The sequence below is a fragment of the Camelus bactrianus genome, chromosome 24 (genome assembly GCF_048773025.1).
Source record: "Camelus bactrianus isolate YW-2024 breed Bactrian camel chromosome 24, ASM4877302v1, whole genome shotgun sequence".
Lineage (NCBI taxonomy): Eukaryota > Metazoa > Chordata > Mammalia > Artiodactyla > Camelidae > Camelus > Camelus bactrianus.
Window position 1 is genome coordinate 1,121,226 of NC_133562.1, and position 23,956 is coordinate 1,145,181.

A 23,956-nucleotide genomic window follows, 5' to 3' on the forward strand; every position below is an offset into this window, starting at 1 on the left:
GTGATGCTAGTTTTCAAACCCAGTGGCCTGTTTCCTGAGTTCTGAGTGAGGACAGTGGTTCTCTACTCTGCCTGCACGCCTGAGGACCCCTGAGAGCTTTCCCGAGAACTCAGGCGTGGGGGCCGGGAGCAAATCAGAACCTCTGGGTGTGGAGACCAAGCGCTTCGATGTCATGGCAAGCTCCCCGGTGACTGTGAGCTGCAGCCAGGAGGGCGCAGTCCTTCTAGGCGCAGCGTAGGCAACTGAAACTCCTTGAGTGTGTGTGTTGGGAAGACTAAATGGGACCCAGGTCTTCAAATCTCTAAAAACCCAACAGCCAAACTGGTGCACGAGGCGGCAGCGCCAGCGGGAGGGATGCTGGGTAAGATGGCCTGTCACCCCCCGACATGGACATCCAGGCCTGCGGTGTTGAAGACACCCAGACTGGTGTTAGTGTGGGAAACCTATGAAGAGCATGGCGAGATAGTCGAACTGAGGATGCACGTGGTGACACGGTGTTACTGAGAATTCAGGAGGGCTCTGTGACCTCCTGATCAGGTCCCAGGAACGAGCTGTACCAGAGAGACAGACAGACAGGGGACACCACCTATGAACACTACAACGCTAGACTTGGGAAACAGGTGCAGACTTACACCAGGCTTCTGTGAAATACAGAACAGTTCTTGGCAGTAGTCAGCGATCTGCTGATCATTTAAGTTCCTGTTGTCTTCTGTGGTCCTGGTGCGGGGCATGCCTACAGTTGGGGTTCAGGGCTCCAGGCTTCTGGAGGGCTTCAGAGAACACAGATAGTCTAAATTCCTGGGTGTCTTTACAAGATTTCACTGCTTCGAGGTTTTATAGAAAGCAGTGGTGCACCGTTGGTCTTTCTCAGGGAGCTTGTGAAGGCATCTGAGCTCAAAACACAAGTTTACTGTTATCTCAAAAAAGGGCCATCTGGTGAACACAGAGAACCAAGGTTTGCATAATTTCCACCAGCAGACTTTTCCATCATCTAAAACCAAACCAAGCCCAGAATGCTGGTGTGCCGTGGAAATCAAATTCTTCCTTCTCTGCCGTCCTGATGGAAACGCCAGTTCCGAAGGGCCCTCCCTACAGGTCAGATCATCTACCTCTGGCCCTCAAGGATGCCAGCAGCGACCCAGCGGACCTCCCCTGTTGGATAACCGTGAAATGAGGGACCCAGCGCGCTGGCGGCTCCCTCCAGGTCTGGCCTAGAGAACCAGGGAGGTTAGGAGAAGGGGAGCGGGGTGTTGTCTTCCGGGGGCTGTGGAAGCAGCACACCCACCTGAGGAGAAAACACGATGTCTTGCAGACACACAAAATGGCACGTCTGAACCCTATGCCCATCCTTGGAAAGACCCGGGATTTCCCAGAGCACAGTCGGAGCTGAAATGCCTCACAAGGCTAACTATGGCCGGGGTCGCTGGATTAATTCTGCTTTTATTTTTCTCCATCGGTGCAAGTGGGAACGTGTGGCCCTGGCACACGCGAGAGTCCCACAAAGTTGTTCAAGGCCCTGACTGCTCTCCTATCCCGCCTGGGCATGATTCCTCGACTCCCTGGGCTGGGGTGAGCTCAGGGGCGCGGCCTGTGGACACGCGGCCAGGCTGGTTCCTTCCTTCTGCAGAAGCGCAGGGCCGAGCAGCGCTGAGGGGCTGGGGAGCGAGCGGCGCGCTCGAGCCACCGCGCCAGGGCCCCCAGCTCGGGAGGCCCGGGCTCCCCCTGCGCCCCGGCTCCGCGCCCGCCGCGCGAGCCGCCCAGGGGCGGGACCCTGTGCGCCGCTCCCGAGCCGCCCTCCCATTGGCCTGGGCGCACGCCCGTCCGCGAGCGCGGCTCCGAAAGTTTCATTGAAGGTGGAGGAGCGCACACCCGCCCAGGAGCCGGGGCTGCGCGGCAGGGGCGAGGCTGCACCGCGCGGGTCGCCGGGCGGCGTTCGGTGATCTTTTTTTTTTTTTTCTTTCAGTTGAGGCCGTGGAGGAGGGAGTGGAGCCTGACTCCCTCGTGAGCTTTCGTCTCGACTCCTGCCCACGCTCTCACGCCACCCGCCGACCCGTGCGTCACGAGAGCCCCGCGCTGGCGGGGATGGTTCCGCGCGCCCGGCCGCTCCCGCCCGGGTCTCTCCGGCCCGCAGCCCGGGGGCGCAGAGGCTGAGCGCGCGCCGCTCGGGGAGCCGCCGCGGGGCCGCTTGGAGAGCCCGGGCCAAGGGCGGCGCGCGGCAGCTGCCTGGGCAGAGGGCCCGGCCGGCCGCCCAGGCGCCTGGGCTGCAGAGGAGTCTCGGCGGAGAAGACGCCCCCTCCGCCCCTGAGCGGCGTCCCAGGAGCCGACGAAGGGACAGCACGCCCCGCTCGCCCCTCTCCTCTTCGCGCCGCCCCGCAGGAGCTTCCCCAAGTGCCCCATCCACTGCTCCGCTCTCCGCCACCCTCTGCAGAAGCCGCCGCCGCGGGACTGGGGAGTCCACGCTTCATGGGCCGGCCGTGAAGGGCCGGGCGCCCGGCGAGGGGGCTACCTAGAGCCTGGTGAGGGGCGGCCCAGAGATCAGGGAGCGCGCCCTCGGGGCGCACGGCGCGGCGGCCCTCGCCGAGGAGATGCCCAGGCGGCTGCGAGCCGCCGGCTGCAGAAGAATCTAGGCGGGCATGGACTTGGCCCCCCGGTCCTAGGGACCCTCGAGCCGCGCCCCTCTGCTCGAACTTGCCTGTCCGAAGCGATGGCCTCGGAGGTGGTGTGTGGGCTCATCTTCAGGCTGCTGCTCCCCATCTGCCTGGCAGTAGGTGAGTGTTTTCCCCGCTCTGAGGTTCCAGGGGAAGGGGGAGGGGTGCCTGGGGAGTGGGCGAGCTCGGGAGCAAACCCAGGTCACAGACTCCGGGACTCCGGGACTCGGTTCTGGAAGCCGGCGCCGCGGTCCCGGGTGCCACAGCGCGGCGCCCTGAGTTCCCGCGCTGGGGCGCACCACCGGGGTCTCCACGATCGAGGTCTCTGAACCGTCCCGCTGCAGAGTCCGGGCGACCGGGCTTGGCGCGCGTGCTGGAGACCGCGCTGCACACAGGCACACGTGGAGTTTCTTTTGTGGGGCGCTAACTCGTGCTCAAAGGATACAGATCTGGCTGGAACGTTGCAGATTTCCGTCCCAGGCACAGCGCAGGACGAGAGTCCCCCTTCTCCTGTCCCCGAGCTCAGGGCACACGGTGCATGCAGACGGTTCCTAGACCGTCTCCCCATCCCGTATCCCAGCAACTGGTAGGGAAGAACTGAAGGACTGCGGTCGCTCTAAAAAGGGCAGAGGGAGGAGATACAGGGAAATGGTGCCCTGAAGTCTCTCACTCTCTCAAAAGCCCCTACAGCAAAGCCCAGGACGTGGAGGCTGCGAGCGCAGGTCCTGACCGATCCCTGAAGGGTTAGAAGGCAGCCCTGGGACTCCGAGGGCGACGGGAGGGCCAGAAGGGAGCCTCACCGACTCCCAGGCAAGGATCTACCCATTTCTACGCGGCTGGCAGGGCGTGAAAAGACACCGACCTGCCGCGAGCTTGGAGCGAGCGTTTCTGGGTTTCTCTAATAGCAGACGGCGTCTGCTGCCCTGAACCCCACTCCCAAGCGTGACTGTGGGCGCCAGCTTTCTCCCTCCCCCACCAGAGCCGGAAAGCTGCACTTCTCACCAAGCAGCAATCCCATTTTCACAGACAGCCCGGCCCTCGCAGAAAAGGCCACCTTTTCCCGTTTTGCAAGAGGTTGCAGACTCAAGAGCTCACCTGTGTGAAGTGTTTTATTTGAGCCAGTAATGGAGAGGGGGCTCTGGACGGGTCGTGAGGGTCAATCCCAGCCACGTGGGGGTGGGGATTTTGTAGTCTGAGTATGAACACGCAGGAACCCGAAGCGGAAAACCCAAGAAAGCTCTCGGCATGCAAACAGCCCTTAGGGAGGAGGAGGCCTGGTCCTCGGGCAGGAGGAGGGGCCGGGCGCCTGCCGGGCTTGGCCTCTGCCAAGTGAGTTTCCAGGCAGGACCGTTTTGCAGGGACCTTTGTCCTTGATAACGTAGGTGAGGAGGGCAGCTTCCACAGAGCTGGTGTGGGCCTCTCTGCCCTCCAATTTGCCCGAGTTTGGGAAGAAAAAAGGCTTTGAGAAAACGATCTTGGGGAACAGCACAGTTGCTTCTGGATGTGCCAACCCGGGTCGAATCCAGCCTGGGGACCCGCCATGTGTCTGAAGGGCCAGGCAGCTTGCCTGGCTCAGTCCCCATTTGCGAATAGAAGTTGTCCTGGGGTACCCAGCAGCTTTCAGTGTGGGCCGATTTGCGGTTGTCAGTGAGGTGGGCCCGCGCTGACTCTCACACTTAGCAGGGGGTAGGACAGCAGGGGTTACCTGCTGATGGCCAGTGGCCTCGTGCTGAGCTTGGGCACTTGCAGGACCCTGCTCCTTGGCCGCGTGCTTTGCCGTCGTTGGCATTGGGGCTGTGTCATCCAAACTACTTGTGGTGGTCTACACAGCAAAGCATGCAGAACTATCGAGCTCTGCCCTCCCAAGCGTTGGGGCGCGCCGCCCTCCCAGCTCTGGCGCCCCAGACGCGAGGCGAGAGCGCAGGGCTCCCGGGGACGCATGCGGGAGGAGCAAGGACCACTGTCCGGAGACGGGGTCCGGCCCTCTTCCGGCCGTTCCCCCTCCCGCTCCAAGCCTCTTCCCGTCGCCCCTGGGCCCCACAATGTGGTCACCGCCCCTGGGCAGCCTGGGGCTCCAGCCAGGCTCGCTGGGGGCGGGGGCCGCGCATGTGTGCCTGGGCCTTCCTGAAAGGAGCGCGGCATCCAGGGACCCCGGGACAAGGAGGGCCGCGCCTGCCCGCCTGTCCGCCCTCCCTCCTGCTTCCTGGCTCCAGCCGTGGCCTCCTTCCCTCTGCAGCTCATTCCCTGGATTCCCTCCGCCTTCTGGGTGCAGGGAGGCTAACCTGGGTGTGAGCGTGTGGGCTGGGTGGGGGCGCACGCACGGGGTGGGGCGATGCTGTCCATTGTCTCCCAACCTGAGGGCAGTGGGGCCCCAGCTCCGCGGAGAGCCTGTTGCTCCCCCCTCCCCGTTGCTCGCCTTCCCCCATGGAAAGCCGACCTGGGGGAGGGAGAGGACCTGGACCTGGGACCTCGCCGGCTGCCTGGAAGAGAGCAGAGACCCTGCGATGAGCCGCGCACTGAGCCCCGACTGATCCCTCCCTTGTCAGCGGCTGCTGAAGAAAGACGCAGACCCTCTTCCAACGACTGATGGGCTTCCTGTCTGTACCGTACTTGCAGGGACAGAGTGGGCAGGGTGGGTGTCGCCTGGTGTGAGCAGTCAGTTCTCTCGCAGAGGAAGCATGTATTTTCAAGGTGATTGGAGGGTTTTCAGGGCTGCCTACTCCCAAGGTGGTGCTAAATCAAATATTCAGGTTTCCCTGATGTCCTGGGCCTGCAGAGGACAACGATCCGCTGGCTGTTAGGATTGATTTTTGCATTTTAGCCGTCTATTTTTACATCTGGGCAAGGCAGCCTTCAAAGCCGAGCCTTTGCAGAAGCTTCATTTTTCTCTTTAAACCCGCTTCTCTAACCTCGATGTTGAAGTGTTTCTGCAGTGTGGATGCTCCCGTCTTGCCACTAAGGATGGGCATTGACCATGAACGCCACTGTGTTTAACCTGATGTTTAAGAGTTCTCTCTTCTTCCTGCTGAAAGAAATTTGCAGAGAGGTGAGACGTGACATCAGGCCTTTTCAGTGCAGGTGTTCTGTGGCTCTTGCGTGTTAGAAGCAGAGCAGAACCACAGTATACGGTGTTGTTTACCATCCAGAGGGGACGTCTGGTGACAAGTTGTCCTACACCAGAAGACACTGGGAACTGTAAAGACCTCTAGAATTGTTTATGGCACCTTGGGTGGTCGCCCTGACTTTTTCCTTCAGAAGAGATGTGAAAGAAAGCACAGACGAGCTCTCCCAGAACGTTATGCAGTCTTTACTCATTAAAATAATATCTGGTCGGTGTGGAGCGTTTCAGAGATCTTACTACATTTATTTCCTCTGCGCATGGTTCCTTGGTCCCACCCGACTTGAAGGGACGTGTTGTGAGTCCGTTCCTGGGCTGGGGACAGGGTGGCCTGGTCTTGGTCACACGCTGCTGGTCACTCCCTCCCTCTGGCCTCTGTGGCTTGGAGTCCCTCGTGTCTTTCTTGGAAGAGCTGACTTAACCTTACTTTCGGAGGAGGCGAGGGGAGGCTGGCTTGGACAGACCAGTTTGGTCCAGCAGGGGCAGAGCCACGTGGCATCACACACTGATGCGTCCCTTAAATGAAGTGGCCGGAGCTTAGGAAAGAGCAGAGCAGGACAGCAGCTGAGTCGCAGACAAAAGGAGGCAACCAGCCACCTGGTGCCCAAGGAAGAGTCACACTTGGACGCTGTTTCAGCTCCAGGAGGAATCTCAAATTTCCCTTTAGACGTAGTGGGATTAAAAGCCGAACAAAAACCTGGAGTCGCTTTTGGGATATGTGCGGGTGTGGCTGGGTCTCAGTGTAACTGTCTCTCCACTGCGTGGTCTCTTTCCCCGTGCAGCGTGTGTCTTGTTGAAATCACCCTCACCCACCCCAAGAACTACTGCTGAAGCGCAGCAGGGTCTAGCGCACCCCCGCCCCACCCTGCTCTGGGGGGTCTGAGGTTGGAGCCGCCGAAGGCGCCGGGCAGCCTCCAGCTCACCCCCTTCCCGCCTCACCTCCGCAGCCTCACGTAGGGAGGTGCTGTTACTTACAGAAGGGACAAGAGTGCCAGTGAAAGAGGCAGGAATTTATAGTTTAAATCAGAAATGAAATGCTTCGTACACGCAGACGGGCAAGACCGTTTTGTCCCCTTTGCTGTGGAGGCTGGAGTCGTGCGTCCGCCCTGCAGTTTGTCACCAGGTGTGTCCCTCCCCGGCCAGCTGTGCTTGCTTGCAGCCAGGTGCGCAGGGCACTTGGGGCTGGGGGAGGGTGGGTGGCCTGCTGTCTGGGACGCCTCTGCTCACATCCTGGCCCTGCCTTTGACTCCACGATCACGGAGTTGCTTTTGCTTGTTTGCTTCTCTTTTCTTTCTGTGAATTGGAGATGTTAATACTTCCTTCCTGGGGTGGTCGTGAGACCGTGTGCTCCGCACACCTCGTATAAGGCCTGACCCCTGCGGGTGCTCGAAAAGAGGTGTTGCAACTGCATTTCGGAGGATGGTGGAAGAGCAGGCAGGCTGGAGGGGAGTCGGGGTGGAAATCAGCAGACACACACGCGGAGACGTGTCAGAGGGAGCCTGAGCTGAGTGGGAGGGATCCCCGTGAAGGCAGTTCATCCCGCTCCGGAGCCCAAGGGTGCAACTGAAGGCTGGCTTGTGTGGCAGGAGGGCTCCTAGCGGTCAGGGTTCTCCCCGGTTTGACTCAATGTTCTGTGCATCTGCATTGCATCCTGCTTAAACAAGTCTCCCCAGAACTGCAGTGGCAGCGTTCACTTCTGCCTTTCAGATGCTGTACTGTGATTTCCACAGTCTTCGGTATGATTTTATGCTCTTTTTTAGATTGGAGTGTAGTCAGTTACGTTGTGTTAATTTCTGGTGTACAGCACAGAGTCCTAGTCTTATTTTTTACTTACCTCTGCTTACAGGGGCATTTTCCTTTTAGGGGATTTTATGACGTTGCAGAGGCACATAATATTACATTTTGTTCCATAAATGTCCAGAACTGAGAATAGTGTAAGCACACCTGGGTGTTTAACAACTGATGTCAGAACAATGCGATGGCACAACGCGTGTCATGTAAAACAGTACATGTGGCAAGATTTATAGATTTAAACGGTCGTTTCGAGGACATAGAATCAGGTAAACAGAATAAAGTGAATACCCGGTCGAACTGAGGCTAAATACAAGGCTGAATTGGAAAACACTTGAAAAATACTTGGCTGTGAGAGACAAGCCCAGAGGAACTTACCACACCCATCAGGCCCTCCGCTGGGCCTTTCAGACCCATTAGGACATGGTGGGGTCGAGAAAAATGGGGAGACCAAACGTAAGAAGGAGCGTGTCAGACACACAGTTTGAGGCAATTTCATCGTTTTTGGACAGCCCAGTAATTATCTAATGGGCACCGAGCATTTAGCTAAATCATTAAAAAATTTGTGAGTGATAGCATACAGTTTTACATTTTTCCTGTTTATTGGTGGATTAAAAAACTAAATAATAGTAATTTAAAAATATTTTTTAAATGCCTCCCCAGGCCCCTGCAGAACATACAACTGTTGTCTGCCTAGTTTTACCTTATGGGGTGGTGACGCTTTCTGATTAATAGTCGGCTATTTTTGAATTCTTTTCAGCTCTGCTGGGGTGTTACTGATGGGTATTTAAGCTTTTTTCTATGTGAATTTCAAATTTTTCATGCATTGCGTAAACAAGAATGGACTGAAACAGAGTGGATCTGACGCATCTGTGTGGTTGGTTCTGGTCTTCTGCTGCAGCTTCCCGCGCCTGGGAGTGGGGGAGGCTCTGCTAGGACTAACTGCTCTTGGAGGGAGTTACTTTCCCACTGCATTTCTTGGAGTCCCAGGTCTCTTCTTTTAAAGTGTAGATGTTTGTGGACAAAAGGGGTGACAGCTTCTCATCCTTGTGCCACGTGAGCTTTTCCCTCCTGTCACTGGTCAGTGAGGCTGGACCTTTCGGCTGAGTGGGGGAGGCTAAGGACGGTGGAGGCAGGGATGGTCTAGATGCAGGGGTGTTTGTAAGGGGCTGTAATCTCACTGGGCATTTGGGCTTTTACCAGGAAGGGCCCTGGTACCCAAAGTAGCACATCCTCCCTAGGGCTTGCTGAACCCACAGGAAACACACCATTCTGTCTCCTCCTCCTCCTTCTGTTTGTGGCATATAGGTTCTGACATCCAAGGGGAAATGTGCCCCACTCTAACGCCTGCTTGTTTCGGTCCTGATCTGGGCCTGTCGCACTTGCTGTGTGACCTTGATCAAGTTGCTTAACCTCTCTGTTCTTCAGTGGCTTCTCTTAGAAAACATGTTGCTACTCAGATGGGTGCTGACGGTGCTGGTCAAACTCCTGGTGCCGTGCCTGACCACCAGTAAACACTAATACAGCTTAGGTCGCCTTAGTAGCTGCAGACGCAGAACTTAGGCACGTTGTTAGTCAGAGGTGAGTCAGAGGACCTGCTCTGAGAGCAACGTGGTTTCCACGCGCAGACAGTTTGCAGTTCCAGTCAGTTTCCAAGGAAGCCTGGGGACAAGACCTGTTACTGAGGGTGGTCCGTCCGCTGGTCCCCGCTCCTCCCGGTCCGCTGGGCTGGAAGACCCCTGCGCCGTCGCTCGCTGCTCCCTTGCAGTGGTTATATGGCATCACAGGTTTCTTAACCGCAAGGACTGTCTTCCATCTTGCTCTTCAGCTGGCCAGCCTGGGCTGTGGCACCCAGGACACTGAAGCAGTGTTGCCAAGTGACTGACCAGCAGTCATGGACTAACTTTTCCCCTTGACCATCTCAACTGTCTAAAAACAGAGTTGAGTCCAGCGCCTCAGAGCTACTGTTTACTACGTCTCTGAGTGTAAAACCCACGGCGGTCTAGTTCACTGCTCTGCAGCTCTGGTAAATGTGAGTCTTACCAGCACGGCCATTGACACCTTTTCCTTGCTTCGCAGTGAGAAAGTAGCGGCAGAAAAGCCCACTTGCCAGGGTAAAGCTTGCACAGAGCATCATCCTTGAATGTGTATTATTTTTTAAAATGTTTTCAGCTCTCCTGGAACCACACAGATCGATCTGTTTTCTGTTGTGGTCGAATTCACCGAGTCAGCAGTTTTGGCCACAGGTGCGGAAGACGAGGAAGGGGGCAGAACGTTAGCGAGCTGAGACGTTTGAACCAGAGCGCCGTGGGCGCGAGTGATGGGTCTGCGTGGACCCCAGTCCTGCCTCCTCCTGCTTCCTGACTGTGCCCACATGCTGCTCTGGCCTCGCTGAGGGACCGTCCCGTCCCCCTTGCTCGGGGATCTGGGCGGCATGTGTTCTGGGACGCACCCTGGTCTAATGGTCTGGAGACCAGGTCTCCATCCTGTTCATCATGACTTGGGACTTTGCCAAGTCACGGAAACACTGTCCCTCAATCACAGTGAAAATGGGGTGTTTGAGGCCAAGACATATTTTCCTGACCCTCCAGTAATATTTCTGCACGCACTGTCTTCCAATGTTGGAAGGTATGAGTATAAAGCACTATTTTAGCCAACACACCAGAATTTTTACATCTAAATTGTTCTGCTCTCTTAATAACCCTCCTACTTCTGTTTCTTCACACTCAATCAGTAAGAATTGTCAGGAACTGCTAAGGAAAATAATTTTGGATCATGTTAGGTATTTGATTGGGGATTTTATAGAACAGTTGGTCACGAAGGAGACCGTCAAGTTTAGGTCTTGCAATCCTAATATTTCTGTGGTTCTCCGTCACCCACCGTGAAGACAGAGTCCCAGCCACCACGCGCCATCCATGGTGTTAACAACAAGAAAAGCAAAACGCATGGTTGGGTCTGGTGTAGAATTGGCTGTGTGTAGCTTTGCAGAAAGAAAAGAATTTTACCACCTGGAGTTTATGACTAACCATGTCTGCAAAGAAAAAGCCACTGCACAGGGTTACCGACTGGAGGAGATCGTCGGGCCCAGAACAGTGTCGACAGGTGTGAATCAGAAAAAGATGTTTCGAGGAAGATACTGAATTTCATCACAGAGGTTGACATTTCAGTGACCTTGTAGACCTGGTGAGAGCTTAGCTGGACAGTTGTACAGTTGTGTTTTCCAGAACAGGAAATGGGGGCTGCACAGAAACCTCCAGGGCAGAGTCCCCGTAGGGGGGGTGGGGGTGCGCGCTTTCCGCCCTTCAAAGCCTCCACTCTCCTCCTCCCGCGTCTCCACTCGTGGCCTGGGGCCTGACCTCAGAGCCGCAGGTGAGCCGTGAGGCCTCGGCCAGGCCCCACCCCCGTGCCGCCAGAGCAGCTGCAGCGCTGGCCTGGGAGAGAGGAGTGAAGGTCAGATTCCAGGGCTGGGGGGAGAGGGATGGTCATAAAATGGGGCTTGTTTCCGGTGAGCCAGTCCTTCCCAGAAGCCCCCAGCTCCCTGGAACTTCTCAGCAGCCACCACAAACCTCTTCAGCAGTGGTTTTCAGTGCGTCGTCATCTTGGCCGTTGCATCATCGCCTCAGAGTCACGATGCATTTTGGACCCCCGGGGCCCCAGCCTGACAGTCCCCCTCCTCACTCACGGGGCTCGGCTGGTCACCACTCTGGGCTGTTTTCCAGCGTTTAAACCATCCTCCCTGAGGTTATTTACAAAGGCATCTCTTAAATTGAATATCCAGGTATTTTAAGCAGTTATTTTTTTCATGAAGGTGTATCGTCCCGAAGTTCCTACCTGGAGGGGCACGAACCTCAGATGTCACCTTCTCTGTGCGCCAGGGAGCGGTAGTCTGTTCCGACGTGTCTGTGCTTGCGTTTGCCCGTTACATCTCGTTCTGAAAAGTGTATTAAATGTGGTGCTGGTCTTCCAGACGGGGAGAAGGTGCTAGTCAAACAGACTCTGTCTAGAATAACTTGGCAACAGGGGCTGCGCTGTAATCGTGCTTTATAAATTTGAACGTGCATATAATGCATTTTCTTAGAAAGATCGTACGTGAAGTGTGGTTTTATAGTCTGTGGGTGTGGGGGGCGCAGAGCTCAGTGGTAGAGCACGTGCTTAGCGTGCATGAGCTCCTGGGTTCCATCTCCAGAACCTCCATTAAAAATAATACTAAATTTAATTACCTTCCCCTGCCCCAAACAATAGTCCATTGTGCCTTTCTTCTCCCAGTCACGCTTTAAAATTTCCCCCTGAATTTGACCAGCTTTTCTTGCCCCTCTCCCAGAACTGAGACATTTCCCTGAACTCACTAAATCACACGACAGTCCGGTCTGTCCGTGAGCCTGGCCCTTCCTGTCTGAGGGTGGCCCCGGCTCTGGTTGACTCCAGTGTCAGAGAACACGCCCGTCTGGTTTTCTGCTGGTCCGTATCCTTCATCGCTTTCCCACCTGCGCACCCCTGGTTCAGTTACTGGCACGCCGCCGGCGCCTCAGTTTTCAATAAGAACAGAGGGAAAGGTGTTCTCCTGTCACCTCGTTTCTTCTTTCTCCTTCAGAGCTAAGCAGCACGGGAGGCAGACGTTAAAGAGAGATTCCAGGCTCCCCGTGGTGTCCGCAGCTCCCAGCTGCCCCGGCTCCCGGTCCGCCGTCCTCTCTAGACGCCCGGGCGCCACGGCGGGCTGTGCGAGGGCTCAGCTGCTCGGGGCTCGCTAAGGGGCTTTGTCGTCTGTGCACCTGTTCTCGGGTGTGTATTTCAGCTGCGGGTGCTTCGTAAACACGCCCATCGTTTAGCGTCGGCGCCTTGTGTCTTCCTCATGTACCTTGAATGAACCCGTGATGAGCACACATTTACCTTGTTTCCAGCGTTTTTCTCTAGACAGCGTCGCCGGTACCCATGTAGCGCGTGGATACGTAAATGTAGGCTGTGGTCTCTCTCATCAGGTGTGGCTCGGAGTTTACAGACTCCCAGATGTGAGGCACCCCACCTGGTGACCCAGCCGAGCTCGGGTCCACTCGCCCGATGTGCAGCAGAGCCAGTCTGCTGACGGCGGTTGTGGTGAAGGGAGGCACAGCGTTATCGCAGGCGCCAAGCAAGGACAACAGGCGGCTCGTGCTCCAAAGACCCGAACTCCCCGATGGGTTTCAGGCGAGGGTTTGTAAAGGCGGTGCCAGGGGAGGAGGGTGAAGGACGCATGAATGGCCTGTGGACCTTCTGATTGGTTGGTGGTGAGGTGACGGGGTGATGTTTCGGGAGTCTCCACGTCTGGTTCCAGCCGGTCTGGGGTCTGCGTGCTTGTGGTCGGCGTGTCGTCATCGTCCTCCACCTGGTGAGGGGCCTTAGTTTCTACAGAAACTCCCAAAGATTTGCATCAGGTTACAACCACCTCTGTCCCTTCAGGGGGAGCTAGGGGTCCTGGACTCTGTTGTCCTGATCACTGACTGCCAGAGCCTGCTCTTGGGGACTTGGGGAAGGCCTAAGGAGCCAAAGCCTTTTTTTCCTACAAAAAAGAAACGGAGGACACAGAGGAGCTTTTGTGCCTGGGAGGGCCCCACAACATCTTGCTTGGGGTTAGTCCCCCCTTTTGTTTGGTACTCCTCAGTCCTCAGGGGGTCGGGGCAGGACGGGAAAGGGGATGAAGTTTGGGATGAAGAGGTTAATCATAAAGTCATCAAGGAAACTGGGTTCCCCCCATGACCCCCCATCTTCCCTCAGTAGTAGCTGCATTGCCACCACCTCTCCTTCCTCTGGCTTCCAGAACTTTCCCAGGGAGGGGGAGCATGTGCGGGAAAGACACACGTGCCCAGTCGTCAGGCCAGGTCCAGCCTTGGCCGACTTCACTCTTCACTGGTGATAACATGCAGACAAGGTCAAGTTGGGTACCTTCTCTGAGCCTCTGATCCCCGTCTGAAAAATGGCGGAACTCACATCTGTCTCAAAACAATAGAAAGGAGTCAGTGAAATGATGTCATTCAAGTACCTGGGTGTGCCTGGGTGTATCTGGCTGGATCTGGCTGCACCTGGCTGTACCTGGCTGCACCTGGCTGGATCTGGCTGCACCTGGGTGTACCTGGATGCGCCTGGGTGTATCTGGCTGGATCTGGCTGCACCTGGGTGTACCTGGCTGCACCTGGGTGTACCTGGCTGATCTGGCTGCACCTGGCTGTACCTGGCTGCACCTGGCTGGATCTGGCTGCACCTGGGTATACCTGGCTGATCTGGCTGCACCTGGCTGTACCTGGCTGCACCTGGCTGGATCTGGCTGCACCTGGGTATACCTGGTTGATCTGGCTGCACCTGGCTGGATCTGGCTGCACCTGGGTGTACCTGGATGCGCCTGGGTGTATCTGGCTGGATCTGGCTGCACCTGGGTGTACCTGGCTGACAAATGAGGGCCAGCTCACTGACCCTGTCACATCTCCGTCTTTCTCACCACATACCTGGGCCTCTCCCTGCCACCCACCCTCTGAACACTGCCCTGAATGTCATCTTGGCTCCTCTGGCTCAGAGCCTTGAGGATGGAAACTGCGGCAAAGGAACGTGCTCTTGGCCCCTGTGTCCGCCTCCCTGGGGCACCTGTGTGAAGTGGGCACAAAGCTGCTCCCAAAAGAGGGCGATGCTGAAGCAGGACTCAGTAATGATGGGGATGAAAGGTGCCGGTTCTGCTCCCAGGCGGGGTGGAGTGCGTTTTCTGAGCAGCCCCTGGGCTTTGGATTCTGTTCTAATTCTTTAAAGTGATCGCTCAGCGGAATATACAGAGGGTAGGAAGGAAGGTAGATTCGTCTGAAACGGGTAGGTGTGGACGGAGGTGGTCGCCCAGTGCACCCCCCGGGTTTGCTACATGGTGTTACAATGTGGCAGGTAAGACTTACTTGAGTGTCTCACTAAAGATCAGAGCTGGTGTCTAACACTTGAGTTGTATTTCTTGGTTGATTTTTTTCTTATTGTTATTTTAGACTCTGAACCTAATGATCATGAAGCGTCTTATATTTTAAGTTGCGGAAATAGTAATCTTTCTACCAAATTGTGATTCTTGCAATATCTGAATTTAGTGACTGTTTTTGCAGTCTGAGATTTAAGTGATAACCGCCAGGTAATTTCGTAAGAAACTGGCTGGAGTTAAATGAGGCCCTTTGCCTTTGGAACCCGGTTCGTGTTGAGCCTGTTGGGGTCGACTCAGCTCCAGAGCCTCCAAAGGAGTCTTTGAGGATGGCTTACATAGCTGGATAAATTTAATAATTATAGTTTTCTGATTTAAATATCGTTAAAGGATTATATAAGACTGAATGATTTTACGTTAGCTGTTAAATGAGCCAAATATTGAGAATTCTAAGATGATATAAAAGATGATCATATTTTGTGCAATGAAAAAAAGTAAAAATTTCCAAACCACGATCAATGGGATTCTCTGTGCTTATGTATAATATGAAAGTAAATACTTGTGATAAGTGGAAAGACCTTAAGCAGAGTAAATAAATACTTTTCAGGGTTAATTATTTAATCGTATGTTCTGAGGATATTTAAAATCCCTTCAGGGTGTCAAGAAATTTTTTACGAAATTGGTATTTCATAACCACACCAAAATCCCCAGGAAGAGCATTTCCTGTTACGTGTCCTGCAGGTTTCCTGTCCCCTGGGCAGGGTGCTGTGCTGTTGCGGCCCAGCTCCTGGTACGGTTAGAACGAGTTATACGGTCGTGAGCTACATGAAGTTCTGGTAGAGCTGCCCTGAGGTTTGAAGCGACCTTTGCAATTCCATAGTGTCTTAGGCAATGTGTTATGGATTCCCTGGTGGAAGCTGCAGGCATGCTACAAACGTCGGAGCCTGTTAATTCCCGGGAAGGGCTGTTAAGGGGTCATAAGTCTCATCCCAGATCTCCTGTGATGTATTAAAATCAGCGGAGAACTTCCTGAGGGCAGAGTTTGTTCCGACTTCGCTTAGCATTTGTACGTGTGATGTTCTCTCCCCGACGTCAGCCCGCTCCCCTGCGTGGGAAAGGAAAGAACACATAGACGAAGTGGAGCTTCAGATGTTTTGTCCATGTGGGAAACAGTGACTTCTGAGTTTGACCTGATGCCTTAATTATAGGAAGTGATCAGTACAACCAGGAGGTTCCAACACCCGTGCAGAAGCTGTCCGTCTCCATCTGGTCGTGGTTTCTACTCTGCTGGGTGGTTCCACAGTGAGTCAGACCCAGGCAGGTCTTGATTCCGGCTCACCTGGCTTCTTTCCCTCAGCTTCTCCATTTTTCTAGCTCAGTTTCTTGCTCTGCCGTGGGAAGTCACAGCACAGAGTTAAACGGCGCTGAGCATCTGGGGTGGAACCGGCTTGTCTGACCCCAAGCACGGACTCTGTGACAGGGGAAGGGGTTGCCCCTGTGCCTCACTTCTCCCGTCCGTAAAATGGGGTCATCGTGGGACCCACCTCAGAGGACTTTTTAAAGAGGATTGCAATATGCCTGGCATATTTTTAAACCTGAATGTGTAAAATATCTGGAATTTCCTTTATCCCTTTTCTATGGAAAACTTGAAGTCCCTGAAACATGAAAGGTTCTCCAGAATGGTCGATGGATTTGTTCAGTGTTTAATACAATGCCGTAAGTGACCGCTTGGTGCACAGCCTGGGCTGCTGGGTGAGGGTGTGGAAGGAGCGGATGGCCCAGCGGGAAGCCCTGGTCCTCCGTCCCGGCACTCCACGCCCTCCATGGCTTGTTCCCACAACTCCCCAAAGTCGCCGTTAAATCCTGTGTTATGGAGGAGAACGCCGTGTTTTAGATGGCCCCAGCGATTCGCCTAAAGGCACAGACCTACCACTTCGTCTTAAAGTGAAGCAAAGACTCCAAATGCTGCAGGTCCGCTTGGTCCGCACCCCGACTGTCAGCATGGTCCCTGACACCTGGTGAGCGTTTGATAAATATTATGATGTTGCTCTTTCCTGGAGTCATTCAACAACTGGTTACTGGTCAACCAATAACAGCTGCATCCTGGGAATACCAAAAGCGTCTGAGGCCCGCTTCCTGGCGTGAGACCCTCCTCGAGCCTCAGGGAGCCCAGATTCACTGTCCAGTGAGCAGGACTAGTGGAACCACACTAACGGTGTCTGTCAGGTCACAGGATGCCACCGAGCACCTTGGGCGGTGGGGGCAGGTGACCAAGAAGCTGATTCAAACGCAGGAACGTTAGCTCCTGCTGTGTGATCGTGCCTCTGGGTGGGCCCTGGGGACACCGAGGTGAAGGCAGTCCCTGCCAGTCAGGAGACGGTCTGGGACGGGTGAAAGGCCACGGAGAGCAGAGGAAGCAGGGGCTGGCCTGGGCCGTCACAGATGACCCCTCACCTCCAGGACCTCCTTTCAGAAAATGTCACAGACAAGACGGCGGCTGGAAACCTTCGCGTCGACACTTCTGGGAACGTTTTCTCTGAAGCAGGGGATCGAAGACTGAGTCGGGGAGACAACTCGCCAGCGCCGGGTTTACGGGTGGCTGCGCTTGCCGGAGGGCCCGGAGGGGGCTGTGACCGGGGCCGGGGGCACAGGCTCCCAGCCGCCCCGTGTCCTCAGGCTGGGCGGCCACGTGTTCCGCTCGTAGTGCAGACCTGGGCGGAGTGCCGGTGGAGAGCCGGCGCACTGGGGGAGATGCCAGACTCACAGCCTTTGATGTGGGGCGAGGACGGCCTCCCTGCGCTGGAGGTCAGGCAGTAGCAGACGTGACTCTCCGGCTTATCTTATCTCAGACAAGCCTCATGCCGTTAAGTCGATGAAAAGCCAGTGCTGACAAAGCCATTGACACACTTCAGAGAAACTCTCGGAGAAACTCAGGGACCACTCGCAGTTACTGCTGCCCGGGCTCGAGGGCTGGCCTGTCTGGGGCTGGCGTCTCTTTTTTTGGCTCAGAGAGGCTCAATCCTGGCTTTGAAGTTTCTTTCCTTTCTTTCCTTGCGGTTCCAAGAGGCCTTGGTAAACCAGGAGGCTCCTCCCTGGGCAGTGGTCCTTTCTGTGGGACGGTCCCTCCCACGGCCGCAGGAAGCGTGCACCGCCTCACGAGGTGTGCGGGCGCGAAACACAAGCCTTGTCGCCGACCAGAGCCTCCGTGCTGGGTACGTGGTGGGACTGACTCCCCTCCTTCCTCAGGAATCTTGAGATAAGGGCAGAAGGTGGAATTTAAGATCGCTGGGGTGCCGCACTCCTCCTGTGGGCGCCATGGTGATGCTGGGGCCTTAGTTGCCGTGTTTCTCGTGTGCAGACGTGTCGCGGTCAATCACACTTGTTCTACACGTTTGTGTCAGAAGCCCAGGAAAGACAGGGACTGTGGGTTTCTCTGTCATCCGCTGTCCCTCCCGCCCCCAGAGCCCTGCGTGCCGGGCAGATGTGCATCCGCGTGCCACGTGTGTGTTGGCTGGGAGGTGTGCACCCGTGCACGGCCGCACTCTAGTACCTGCCAGTGCGCCGTGACACAGGCATTGCTCCACTGTATTTACATTCAAGGAAATGGAAGGAGGAAATGGATTTTACGTGAGAAAATGACAGCTCGGAAAAATTAAGGACCTTTTTTTTCTGCTCGTCCAGTATCAGGAAGTGGTGGCCCTGGCCCCGGGCCTGGGGTGTGCTTTGTCTCGTCCAGAACAACATGATTTGTGGCGAGTACTGACGCTCCTAAATTCTCCCTCCATTTTCTCCGTCTCTGCCAGACTGATCTTTGTAAACCGAACGCCGACAGCGTGCGGCAGAGCGTGAATCGTGCCATTGCTTCTGGAGTAGAGTGTCGCTTGCTTTGCGGGGCTGCGGAAGGGGTCGGTTCCCTGCTGGCTTTTCCAGACTCTGCCCGTGGGGGGGACCACACCGTCATCCTCCTGAGGGTCTCATCCTGGGGACCTGCCCGGAGCCAGGCTTCTGCTGACTCCCTGGGACTTGTCAGGCCGCGGTGTCGGGGGCAGGTGGGCTGAGGTCAGGTGCTTCCTCTTGGCTAACTGTGCACGTTTGGACCCTTAGCTGCTAAGCTGTAAGGCACCCAGCATTCTGCACGTCTCTTTAGGGGACAGCTGTGCACTCGTGTGTCCTGCAGGTCTTTAGCTCACATCTTTGGATTGGTTTTCCTATTGCATGGAATTCTAGAATTTTCTGTTCCAGTGCTGTTGTGTTTCTGTGACCTGACACATGGGTGATGACTTGAGTATCACAGAAGACACGGAGGGGAGCTAGGAATGAAAGTCATCATTCACTCTTTGTTCATTCTGGGTCCTTAGCAACCATCGGGACCCTCCAGGCACAGAGAGATGCCAAACCGTCTGGTCTCACGAGCCTCGGTGTGCAGGCCGGTGTCGAGGGGTTTTCATATGTTCCCTAAAATGTCCCCACCTGTTTACTCCACTAGTGCCTGATGGAGGTGCCTGTCTGCACGGTGCTTACGCATCACCGAAGCTCCCCTGCGCCCGTGGGTTTACCTTTCTAGGGACGGGACTGCGGACTCTGCCTCACATAGAGGTCGCCTCAAATCAGTTTCTGTTCTGGAAAAGGAAAGGGTTCTGTCCTCCGGCTCTGCGCTGACACGGAGGGCTCTCCACTAAGGAACCCCACTTAGTGAAACTTTGCTCGTCCAGAAACCCAAAAGCCGTGGCAGACTTTCTCCCCTGCAGCTAGCAAGCCTTCATTTCCTGGGGAAGTGCTCACAACTGAAGCATCCGCCTCTCCTGCTCTGAGGTAGCGCTTCTGGATGGGAAAGCAGTGTAATTACGTGTCTCAGTGAGAGATGAATATTCTGTGTGCTTGGTCTAAAAAAACCCCACATATTATATGCATGTATATAGAGAGAGATCGACTTTAATTCTCAGGAAATTAAATGGTTAAGACTTACCTTGTTTGCTTTTAAACTCCAGTATGTGAGGGTTTGACAGCGTGTAGCCACCAGCTTGTTAGAATGGTCCTTCTGCTTGCTCTCGGAGAAATGAACCTTGATCCAAGGGCCTTGCAGACGAGTCCTGCTGGGTTCGAGGACAAGCTCTTGGAGACTTTCCCTCCTCACTCATGCCACCGATGGGTTTCACCTCATTTTTTATTAATAGAAAAGTCTACTTGCAACTAATTAGTTTGAAAAATTTATTTCCGAACTTTGGTTTATTTCCTGTGCAATGTTGGTCCTAATTCCTGCGATGTGTGATCTGAGATAAAAAGATAGGCCAAAGAGATGGGAGCTGTGTGTGAATATTTGTTCTTGGGCCAGAATTTAGAGGAAGGAAAACGATCATTTTAGTTTTTCAGATAAAATTTGTGGAATAAAATTCTTAGTGGGTGGTGTTTGTCCATTGCTTGCATGTGGCTGGAGGAGGTTACCAAACAACTCTTAGCTAATTGTTTAAGTTGGCATTTTTGGAAGGTAAATCTTTTTTGTCTTAAATTGAAGTATAGTTGATTTTAACGATGTTGTGTTAACTTCTGGTGCACAGCATGGTGATTCAGTTTTGTGTATTTATGTATATGTATATACATATGTATATTCTTTTTCTGTTCCTTTTCATCGTAGGCCCCTACCAGGTATTGGACACAGTTCCCTGTGCTGTACAGCAGGACCTTGTTGTTTATCTGTGTTATTTATAGTAGTTAGAATCTGCAAATCCCAATTTATCCCCCCCTGCTTCCCCCGGTAACCGTAAGTTTGTTTTCTTTCTTAGACTCTGTTTCTGTTTTGGAAATAAGTTCATTTGTGTCCCTTTTTTTTTTTTTTTAAAGATTCCACATATGAGTGATACCATACAGTATTTTTCTTTCTCTTTCTGGCTTCACTTAGAATGATGATCTCCAGATCCATTTATGTTGCAGCAAATGGCATTATTTTATTCCTTTTTATGGCTGAGTGGTATTCCAGTGTATAAATACACCACAGCTTCTTTATCCAGTCACCTGCCGATGGACATTGAGGTTGTTTCCACGTCTTGGCTGTTGTCAGTAGTGCTGCTGTGAACTTGAGGGTGCAGGTGTCTTTTCGAATAAAGAGCTGCCCAGGAGTGGGACTGCTGGAACGTACGGTAAGTCTTTTTCAGTTTGTTGAGGAACCTCCGTGCCGTCTTCCATAGTGGCTGCACCAGACTGCACAGGAGGTGAATCTCAGCAGTGTCTACCAGGGGTACTGGAAGTGTTGCACAAAGTCCTAAATGAGATTGAAAGAAGCCTTCTCAGTTTGATGCACGGTTTTTCCAGCGAAGTTGATACATTCAATTCACATTGTAACTGAGGCTGGTAATTGGATAGACTGAGAGTTTATCCACACATCAGTGAGAAGTTGAGGACACGTCTGTTTTGGTTTCGGGGACGTGTGCCGACATGTCTTCTCATTGCCGGATCTCAGGCTGTGACAGACCATTCTTACTGCTCAGCCATGTTTGGTGTCAGAGAAGAATTTGACCTTTCAGACTGTACAGCCGTTGGGAATTCACAGGAAAGACTTGCCAAGCGATGTCTGAGAATGCTGGGGAGCAGGAAGAATGACTGAGCAAGCCAGAGCCCTCGGGTATGTGAGAATGGGCTCATGCTCCATCAGCTGCTCTGGTGAATGGAAAAAGCAGAGTTGCCCTGATGTTTTGCTGAACTTTGTGTGTTTAGTGTAACTTTATATTTCTTCGTAAAGGCAGTTTGTCCAAATTGAATGTGATTTACTTTGCATATATTTGTCATTTAAAAATATACAGGTAAATCGTGAACAGAAAAGGTGCGTTCCTTCTCTGACCGTAGACCCCCAAACTATGAAACCCTCAGACAGAATGACGTGGCTTTGCGGAGTCAGACGTTCGGCTCCCGCTTCCACGCGCACCCCCAGCCCTGGAGCAGGTGACAAGGTCAGGACATTAGATTTAAATTTGATCTGGGGAACCAGAATTTCTCTAAGTTGCTGATACTTCTTTGAAGCTTTCTTTTTTTTTTTTTTAAATTTTATTCTTTTTAAGGTTTGGCGTCACCGGCTGCTTGGCAGTCTTTTGAATCGATGGTGGGTGGGATTGGCCGTTTGTTCTCCTCCTCGGTAGCCCGCCCTCGCTCCCTCCCTCACCCCCCGAGCACCACCCATAGTAGGTGCTCAGTAAAGCGCGCCGTGTGGTTTTCTTTCTGCGTTTCCTGGGTGGGGCAAGCGTTGGTCCTGTTTAAATGCTTAGGGGCCCGACTTCCTCAGGGTGTGAAAAATGTACCAAAGGACATTCAGCTAACAGCTCAAAGCAACAACACGTGTCTGTGTTAGGCCACCTGTTTTCTGGTAAGTGTTTCTCATTGAGAGGACGCCCCCGAGCCGCCCTTGGTCCTGGCGGTATGGCCCGGCTGGTGCTTTGTAACAGAGGTGACTGGCGAAAGCGGCCGGGCGGCTCAGCAGCCAGGTGCCGCTGTTGTCATTCTGGGCTGTGGTGGCCGTGGCCGGGGTCTTTTGACCGTGGCGGGGTCTGGAATGCTGACCGGCGGTGTAACGGGGATGAGGGCAGGTCTTGGCGCCCTGTGCACGTCTGACTGGTCCTGCCGACCCGGTAACGATTCCGAATCAGACTGAGAGCGCGCCTGACCTCCCGGCTTGCATCTGAGTGCCAGCCCGCTGTGGCCTTCCGAGTCGCCACTTGTCTGTAATTTCAGGTGGTGGCTGGTTTTTCGTTGCGTTCACACTCATGCAGTCGTGTGTTTACTGTTAAAAACTCTGAGACTGTTGGTTGAGTGTATTTTACTGTACAGAAAGGAACGTGGTTTCGAAGCAGTCCCCTCCGACGCGAGTCCCCCCGGCGTGACCAGAGGGCCCCCCCCCCCCCGGACCAGAGGCCGTGCGGAGGTGGGTCTGTGATGGGGGGCGGCTCTGCTGCGTGCAGGTGGTCTGAACGCTGCGTTCATGTTCGGAACCAGGCTTCCTCGTCTTCGGCCTGTTCTCTGACTGTGCGGCTTCGCTGTTCGTCTCACCCTGGAGGCTAGGTGAGCTTTGAGCAGAGAGGGACGTCGCCAGCACAGGTCTCTTAAAGCATAACTGGGCAGAGATGGTTGTCAGTTGATGGAATTTTAATTGAGTCACAACAGCTTGGTTTTATTTGTGGTCAGATGCTAATGCTGGTTGCGTTGCTTTGCCCCCCATCTGCCCCAAGGACTGGTCTTTTCATCTTTTTAGGGTTGTTGTAAACCAGACTGTCCCCGCTTTCTCCCCGCTCCCAGTCGACGTCCCTGTAGAGGCTGGACGGGGGGGACTGGGTTATGTCACTGTGGGACGTGATGCAGGCTCCCTGGGTAGAGTCGCGAGCCTCGTGTTGTCACGGTGAGGAGGTAGACGTCCGCCTGTGAACCGGTGCTGTGTTTCCTGCCCTGGGTCTCACTCTGCCTGCAGTGATCTCTAAGATACTTGCTTGAGCTTCAGATTGTCCCAACAGAGTCAGTGCCTCAGCGTCTTCCCAGTATCACTACCCTGATCTGATGGGCGAGTGGTTTTTATTTGACGTTCTTTATGTTAAAGGCGGACTGTGGAACAATGCACCCAGCTTGCATCGGTGGTGGGCGATCTGGTGAGCCCTTCCCCACATGTGCCCGTCAGCAGTGGTAACGGTGAAATGATTGCACAAGCAAAATGAGTAGACGGTGGGCTTGCAGAGGCGGAAATACATGTCGCTCCTGTGGAGTGTGCCAAGAAGTTTGTGGGGACTGAAGGGAATACGAACACTGTGACACGTGTGCTGACAGTGTGGACTTTCAGCCACCCAACTAGGAAGCAGACACAAAGCTTGGTCTTCTGAGTCAAAGGAAGAGACGCCGCCATGCTGTTCCAAGGAGCTTCGCTCAACGCGGCCTCCGTATCCGCTGGCCCTGGAGCGGCCGTGCGGAGCGCGGCAGCCTTGCGGAGATCAGCCCTCTGGAAGCGGAGGGCGCTGACTTCGCGTCCCCCTCCGAGGGGCCCCTCGTGAAGCCTGGCGCCTGAAGAAGCCCGTTGATTCCACGGGGGATTTTTTAAAGCTTAGTTGGGTCTTTCAAGTAGATGCGGCATTTTGAGCCCATAGACAAATAATCCAAAGGCAAATTTTCTGTCTGTCTCAACTGGAAATACTTAAATTCTTAGACTTTAGGGAAAATGTGAAGACTGACTGATGCAGGTGACGAGTGAAATGTCAGGAAAGCTCTATGAACAAGCTTGTTACTGGAGGGTCCCAAGGACCAGAGCGCCGGCTCGCCGAGCCTCAGCTCCCTCGCGCTGGCTCTCCAGCACGCACCGGTGAAGCCTGGGCACTGGGGCAGGTCTTTATGGGGCCCTTAGGTGGCGATGCACTCTTTCCCCTAAATGCTGGGTAGAGTCATGACTCATGTGACCCCAACCAGATTGAATCTTCAGGTCCGCTTAGCTGATCAGCATCCATTCCCTCTTGAATTCTGAAGACT

The 23,956-nt window shown here is 54.4% G+C and overlaps 1 protein-coding gene across 14 annotated transcripts in view; it reads left to right on the forward strand.

The window, feature by feature from the left end:
* The first annotated feature begins 1,807 nt into the window (after window positions 1-1,807).
* Window positions 1,808-23,956, forward strand: part of PIEZO2 (piezo type mechanosensitive ion channel component 2) — a 291,301-nt gene continuing 269,152 nt past the window's right edge. For 5 of the 14 annotated variants that reach the window (XM_074352398.1, XM_074352402.1, XM_074352400.1 and 2 more), the window contains exon 1: window positions 1,812-2,768. In XM_074352398.1, coding sequence (XP_074208499.1) covers window positions 2,705-2,768 — 64 coding nt within the window. In that variant the 5' untranslated portion in view covers window positions 1,812-2,704. Of the gene's footprint in view, window positions 2,769-23,956 lie in introns of all 14 variants that reach the window. The other 9 variants (XR_012502076.1, XR_012502077.1, XR_012502075.1 and 6 more) reach the window with 5 other exon arrangements.